The 6,547-nt window shown below is 35.3% G+C and overlaps 2 protein-coding genes across 3 annotated transcripts in view; both read left to right on the forward strand.

Annotated features, from left to right (window-relative positions):
• Window positions 1–1,684: 1,684 nt before the first annotated feature.
• polr2i (RNA polymerase II subunit I) lies at window positions 1,685–4,076 on the forward strand. The gene is made up of 6 exons (XM_016241380.1): window positions 1,685–1,894; window positions 1,992–2,046; window positions 2,320–2,393; window positions 3,087–3,161; window positions 3,266–3,317; window positions 3,785–4,076. The coding sequence occupies exons 1-6, from the start codon at window positions 1,833–1,835 to the stop codon at window positions 3,845–3,847; spliced, it is 381 nt and encodes a 126-aa protein (XP_016096866.1). The 5' UTR covers window positions 1,685–1,832; the 3' UTR covers window positions 3,848–4,076.
• An 803-nt stretch (window positions 4,077–4,879) lies between these two features.
• LOC107557829 (peptidoglycan-recognition protein SC2-like) overlaps window positions 4,880–6,547 on the forward strand; it is a 5,001-nt gene continuing 3,333 nt past the window's right edge. Inside the window, exons 1-3 of one of the 2 annotated variants that reach the window (XM_016241382.1) lie at window positions 4,880–5,060; window positions 5,534–5,694; window positions 5,787–5,970. In XM_016241382.1, coding sequence (XP_016096868.1) covers window positions 5,652–5,694; window positions 5,787–5,970 — 227 coding nt within the window. In that variant the 5' untranslated portion in view covers window positions 4,880–5,060; window positions 5,534–5,651. The remainder of the gene's footprint in view (window positions 5,061–5,533; window positions 5,695–5,786; window positions 5,971–6,547) is intronic. The other variant, XM_016241383.1, reaches the window with a different exon arrangement.

Below are 6,547 nucleotides of genomic sequence, written 5' to 3' on the forward strand. Positions count from 1 at the left end.
ATATATATATATATATAAAAAAACGTTTTATTATATTTTATTGTTTAAATCTTTTAAATAAGAATTGTCAATCTGAAAATGTACTACACATTTTAAATAAACTTTCATTTGTGTTCACTACAATGGTTTTCCATAAAAAGTTGTCAGAATTAAATGCATGCATTTTAATTTGATTAGATTACCTGCTATAGGCGACTATAAATTCATAATATTATCATGTTTTCCATGGTTGTAATTATTTAAGGAAATCATAAGACAATCATAAGACGTTGTATTTAGTAAAAGTGGTATAAGGTATAAACTTATTCAGTATTTATATAAATGACATGAGAGTTATTCCCAAAGAAAGAGAGAGTTTTAGGCTTGAGTCTCATGTTGTGTGGTTAATTTGACCTGAAGTCGGAGATGATTTTTCCTCTCGAAAATGTTAGTTAATGTTATCACATTGAACTAAAACTTACTGACTCTAATTAATTCAGGCAAGTTACTTTTAAAAGTAATGCATTACAATATTGCGTTACTCCATAATAAAGTAACTAATTATGTTATTTAGTTACTTTTTATGGAAAGTAGTGCATTACGCTACTTTTGCGTTGCTTTTTAAATCTGGACAGGGCTTGCTTGTTTGTTTTTAAAATATAAAAGTTATATTTTTGGCAAATATAAAAGCCTTTTCACACCAAAAGTGAAATGAATAAGCCTCAGGCTGAAGGGAAAGTAAATTTACGTCCGTAGAACGCAGAAGAAGACATTTCAACACACTTCAGCAATAAAAAAAGACACACAAATGTTTGTCTAGAGTAATTTTAGCTTATTAGTACGGTTGAACTGGATCATCGAAGGTCAGAAGCAAAGACATTGGTTAATAGAATGGGATTAAATACATAAAGGATATTTGTGTTGTTTAACATTTAATCATTGCAGGTTTGCATCATATTCTGAGTTGCATTATTTTTATTCATTTTGAGGAATATTGAATCTGTATTTTTTTTTGTGAGTGAGTGAGTGAGATGAATTAATGCATATTCATATTTATTTTAGAACTACAGTAACATCTTCTGATTTCTCTCAACATGGGGACAGGAGAATTGGGGGAAAAAAGTAACTTGCGTTACTCATTTGAAAAAGTAACTCAGATATTTTCTTGTAAATGAAAAAGTAATGCGTTACTTTACTAGTTACTTGAAAAAGTAATCTGATTGCGTAACTCGCGTTACTTGTAATGCGTTACCCCCAACACTGCATTCAGGGTATAACTACATGCCTTTTACTTTTTTTTGGATCATTTTTGTACTTTTGGGGGATTTTCCCCCACCTATGTTACACTGGTGTATAATAAACAAAACAAACAAACAAAATAATAAATAAATATATTAATCAATTAATTAACAACAACAATAATCGTATTAAATAAATAAAAAAATGTAAAAAAAAAAAAAAAACTGTACTAGCTGAAAGAAAACAAATTGACAATTTACAAAGATTTTTAAAAGGCCACCAAACCAAAGGTGTTATAGGGTTTTCAACACAGCGCAAGCGTTAAGTCGCTTAATGCAATGCCAATAAAATAGCAGCAATATGTATAAATAATCTAGAATAAATGTAATTTAAAAACATGACACGCCGTCTCTTTCCGCCGGAAAAACATCGTTTTGTCCTCCGCAACGACGAGACGCTGTGATTTATCTGAGCAGCACTAACCGGAGATCACGCATGCGCACTAACTACTGTTCCATGACATTTCGACGGAGTGGAGGAGGACCGTTATCCTTTATCCCTTGCCTTTATATCTCTCTCTACAGCCTTTACCATACAGCTACGGTATCTTTATAATGGATCTGGAAGGTGGCACCTACGAACCTGGTTTTGTGGGCATCAGGTTCTGTCAGGAGTGGTGAGTGTAGAGGAGTTTGCTGGATAGGGGCTCAAACTCGTGTGTGTTTGTTTTGAAGGCAGTAGCCGGTCTCATATGAATCTTTCTGTTTTTACAGTAATAACATGCTGTATCCCAAAGAGGATAAAGAAAACCGCATCTTGCTCTATGCTGTAAGTTATTTTTGCCAAATCTATGTGCATGAGCTGTCCTTTTAGACCATGTGAGAGAGTTCAATCAATGTTTATAGCGTGTTTATGAATTGACTTATGATTACAGTTAGTAGATCTAATTAACAGATGTGATCTGTCATGCATATGACTTGTTATGCTTACAGTCGAGCATTAAGCTGATAGTTGTTAAAAGTGGTTTAACGGTGTTCTATATAACTTGATTTTTATTATTGGACAGAACCATCCCTTATTTGTGTTCATGTATGTTTTCAGTGCAGAAATTGTGACTATCAACAAGAAGCCGATAACAGCTGCATCTATGTGAACAAAATCACCCATGAGGTTGAGTGAGTACTGGGTACTGTTTTGTTTACTGAGAGGCGATGCATTAGTCTGAGGTAAAAATGCAAGGTGTCACCCAGACTAACATGTCTGTAGAATGACTTTCTGCTGTAAATGTTATGTTACATAACGTTGTTTACAAGCTGTTAATTGATATCTTTCCGCGGTTGAAATGATGATACATTTCAGTAAGTTGTACTGTATCTTTTAATATGCCATTTGATATTCATTCATGTTTTTTTCATACTATAGCAAGTAGTAAAGAGGACAAAGTTAAAGCTATATGTCATGCCAGAAAGCTAATTAAAGAGCGTCAAAATGACATTTATTGTTTGAATTATGTGATCAACTTGACTGAATTTGTAACCTTTTACTTTGTTTCATAACAAAAGTACAAAGCACAAAGCTCACTGCTATTATTAGAAGTACAAGTACTGTTTAGTGAAGTTTTGTTCACGCATCAACAGAAAACAGCACAGGCTAAAAGACTGATGCTTGGGATTTTAAGAATCAGTTCATCAAAATTAAGATCAATTAATCAATTTTTATCAACCCAGCCCTAATAAAAAAAAAGTTATATATATATATTCATAAATGTTCTACCTACCACCATTAACTCTGGCTGGATTATTCTATAATGTTTATTGGTTGAAGAGGTTTTTCTAGACACCTCTAACCTAGTCCCTCTTCTCCGCCAGTGAACTCACTCAGATTATTGCAGACGTGGCTCAAGATCCGACACTGCCTCGGACGGAGGACCACCCTTGCCCAAAGTAAGAGTTAAAGTTGTTTCTTGATTTAGAAATATATTAATGATGGTATTAATGTGATTCCCTTAAGCTCATGATGGTCCATTTCATAATGAATGGGATTTTAGATGTGGCCACAAAGAGGCGGTGTTCTTCCAGTCTCACAGTATGAAGGCTGAGGTAATGACACGCACAATCACTGTTTACTGCTGCTCTTCAGCACTTTCAGATCCATGTAGTCTTAATAACTGCACTAAAAATATATATTTTCAAACAGTTTTCACTCAGAAATTGCTAGTAAACACACTGAATTAAACATGAAATTTTGAAGGAGACATACTGAAATCACATTTGCTTGTAAAATGTACTCCAATAATAATTTATATCTTCAAAAAAAAATTTTTTACAGTGTGTTTGTTGAACACTGTTCTCCTCTACTAACGGTAACTCTCATGCACATTATACATTGTCTCCACGTGACAGATTTTGTGACTGGTACTAAGTGTTTGAAATGGTAAAAAAAGGTCTTTATTTTGACTTTAAATAAAATAAATTCCTGTATGTGATTTTTATTTTTTATTACAGCAATATCATAAATACTATCTAGGATAAAAACTGAACTTTGTGTTTTGTTTTTCTGAATGCAGGATGCCATGAGGCTTTACTATGTCTGCACCGCCCCACACTGTGGCCACAGATGGACAGAATGAAGAGGATAAAGTCATTATTGTTCCATTCCTGAACATTATTTCTCAGTTTATGGGACGTCTGTTGTGGAGTGGACGTGTTTTGTCGGTGACCCAACTGTAGGTCATTGATGCAATGTGAATAAACTGGTGTTTAATTTTAGTATGAGATTCATGCGCAAACACCAGTGACTCGTCCTTTGACGCAGTGTTTATAGTTTTTCATTTTAATTCTACACAGTGTATTTTTTTTGGAAGGTTTGTAATAAAAGATTATAAAAAGTTGAGTTTTTATTTTGAAAATTTGTCGTTTTGAGTTTGGATTCTGGGTACAGTTTTTATTCCATGGTGGCTTGGAGTAGGGCTGCACAGTTAATTGAAATAAAACCAAAATGTAATATGACTTTGTGTGATTATCAAAATTGTGATTTAATTAATTAAATATGAGCTGAGTGTTTCAGAGTGAAGTGCAACACCGTGTTCTTTTTGCACACAAGCAGCTCATGATCTGTTGTTTTCAGCTCGGTTCAAATTAAATGCTACTCCGCACAAACTCTGAAACTCATCTCTGCATCTGCTCTGAGTTTGGGTCGCTTTTAATGTGCACTTGGGAATGCAACCAATGCTCCATGCAACAACCAACCTCACAAACTTGTAATGAGAAGAGCTTATAAATTTGCTATTGTTAAAACAAGAGAAGAGTTAAGGGCTCTCCGGTTTCCTGCCAGAACAAAAGCTTGATGGTTCAACATTTGGAAAGGAAGAAATTAAGACAGCCATAAATATTTGTTTGTAATTTTACAGTTGTACTGTACAAATAATTTTCTTAAATACTCGTTTTGAATTATCACAGTGAAATGTTAAAATATAGTTTTTTTTATATTTGCATTTAGTAATAAAAACAATTGTTTTATAGTTTTATTAATAGTATATAATCATCAAAAGTTTGACTATATTGTACAGCCAAACAAATAAGCACAGCAAACCTATAGCAATTTTTATCAGAAAAAATGCAATTAAATTACATTTCTCTCAGTTGTATGTGGAGAGTATAAAGTGGATTTGGCGTTGAGTGACTACGGAATGCTTTAAAAACTGTCGGTCCGCTCCAGTCATATAAGCTGCTCCTGGCCGGCTTTCAGTCTGTTGCTTGACACGCAGAGCCCAGAGTTTCCGAGTCCTCCTGGAAAGTTTGTAAAAGGCGTAATGACAACGTCTGGTCAAATGTTTCTCAGACGTAAGATACTGTGTTTTAATGTGTTGTTACACTCTAAAAAAATGCTGGGTTAAATGGCAGGGTTAAAAAGGGACAAACCCAGCTATCGGGTTAACCCAACCGCTGGGTCAAAACAACCCAATAGCTGGGTTTGTCCCTACATAAAACAATTTCACCCTGGCAATCATGCTGTAGTTCTGAAAATCAGCACGGCTCTGCCTCTGGCTCAATGCAATCACAGTACAAATTCATTTATCATCAACAAGAGAATATTCACAAGGTTTGACTTATTTTCCACTGTACTTAGAGAAGTGGTTGTGCAACTGCACGAAACGTTAATGCAAGTGGCTACCACTTTTTATGTTAAGCAACTCTGCCAAGCTGTTACTTCTGTTATTTTTGCAATGGTAAAATATCGCCTATTCATAGTGGCATTTCCATTATGATCTATAAAAAGCCCGTGTAGTATAGAATTTCTTCATTTCTGCCTGTAGGACCCACGAACTGAATTTCTGCACGAGACAGGAAAGTACGCGGAAGCTCAACATATTAGTCCCTCCCAGCCATTCAGGGCTATTAAACGCTTGCAAGTCATGTACATTCGCCGGGAATATGAACGGACACACACCTGGAGAGCCCGTGGATATGAACGCAGGTAAAAGCAACCGTCCACAAGCGATCGAGCGCATAGTAGCCTATATGAAGTGTCTAGCATCATGTTTATCTGATCGCACTGTTGTTTCGCAGTAGCTGTAGTGTGTCGTCGTGCTTGGAACGCCGTGGAACCTCGGGACAGGACAGAGATGAAGAGTCCCGCACAGACTGTGATCATTCACCACACAGCGCTCCGGTACTGCGACAGCGTCTCTCAGCTCGCTCACATCCAACACATGCACATGCAAGAGCGGGGCTTCGACGATATCGGTTACAAGTAAGATAACAAAACACTACTTTTAATATCGGACCGTTCTTTATATCACAGTGTAATTAAACTCTTAATATAGTTTGTAATTCAGTCATTCTAGAGACGTGGGACAAAACAGGTCCAGCAAGGGTAACTGCTATTAGCTTTAAAAAATATTTTCAATTTTAAATGTCATGAGGGATTAATAATAGAATGTATTTATGTATTTAATGCACAATTATCACCTTCAATTTAATTTTCTCATTATTATACCAAATCTGTGTTTCTTAATGTCCTCTCACTACATCTAAAACAGACAGTGTGTCCACAGAGAAGGGTTCAATCATTCATATGCAATAAAATGGATAAAAATGATTTTTTTTTAAATGATGAAAAAGAGCTTGTTTTATCAAAAGCAACACTTAATAATATCTCCTATCAAAGCAAGGTTGTTTTTTAATGACACATGCAAATTTCATAAGATTTTAAAGTTGCGTCCCCACCGTCAGACATTCAATAAAATGTAATAAAATCAGGGAATATCAGGGGTCACTCTAAAGCAGTGGTTCCCAACCCTGGTCCTGGAGGCACCCCAACACTGCAC

This window comes from Sinocyclocheilus grahami, unplaced genomic scaffold (assembly GCF_001515645.1).
Source record: "Sinocyclocheilus grahami isolate Dianchi unplaced genomic scaffold, SAMN03320097.WGS_v1.1 scaffold621.1, whole genome shotgun sequence".
Lineage (NCBI taxonomy): Eukaryota > Metazoa > Chordata > Actinopteri > Cypriniformes > Cyprinidae > Sinocyclocheilus > Sinocyclocheilus grahami.

Bases quoted from the DNA above. Each gene is read 5' to 3' on its own strand.
- polr2i (XM_016241380.1), top strand. From the start codon at position 1,833: ATGGATCTGGAAGGTGGCACCTACGAACCTGGTTTTGTGGGCATCAGG. The intron at 1,895-1,991 runs GTGAGTGTAGAG...CTGTTTTTACAG, and splicing joins ATCAGGTTCTGTCAGGAGTG to TAATAACATGCTGTATCCCA. The intron at 3,162-3,265 runs GTAAGAGTTAAA...ATGGGATTTTAG, and splicing joins GAGGACCACCCTTGCCCAAA to ATGTGGCCACAAAGAGGCGG.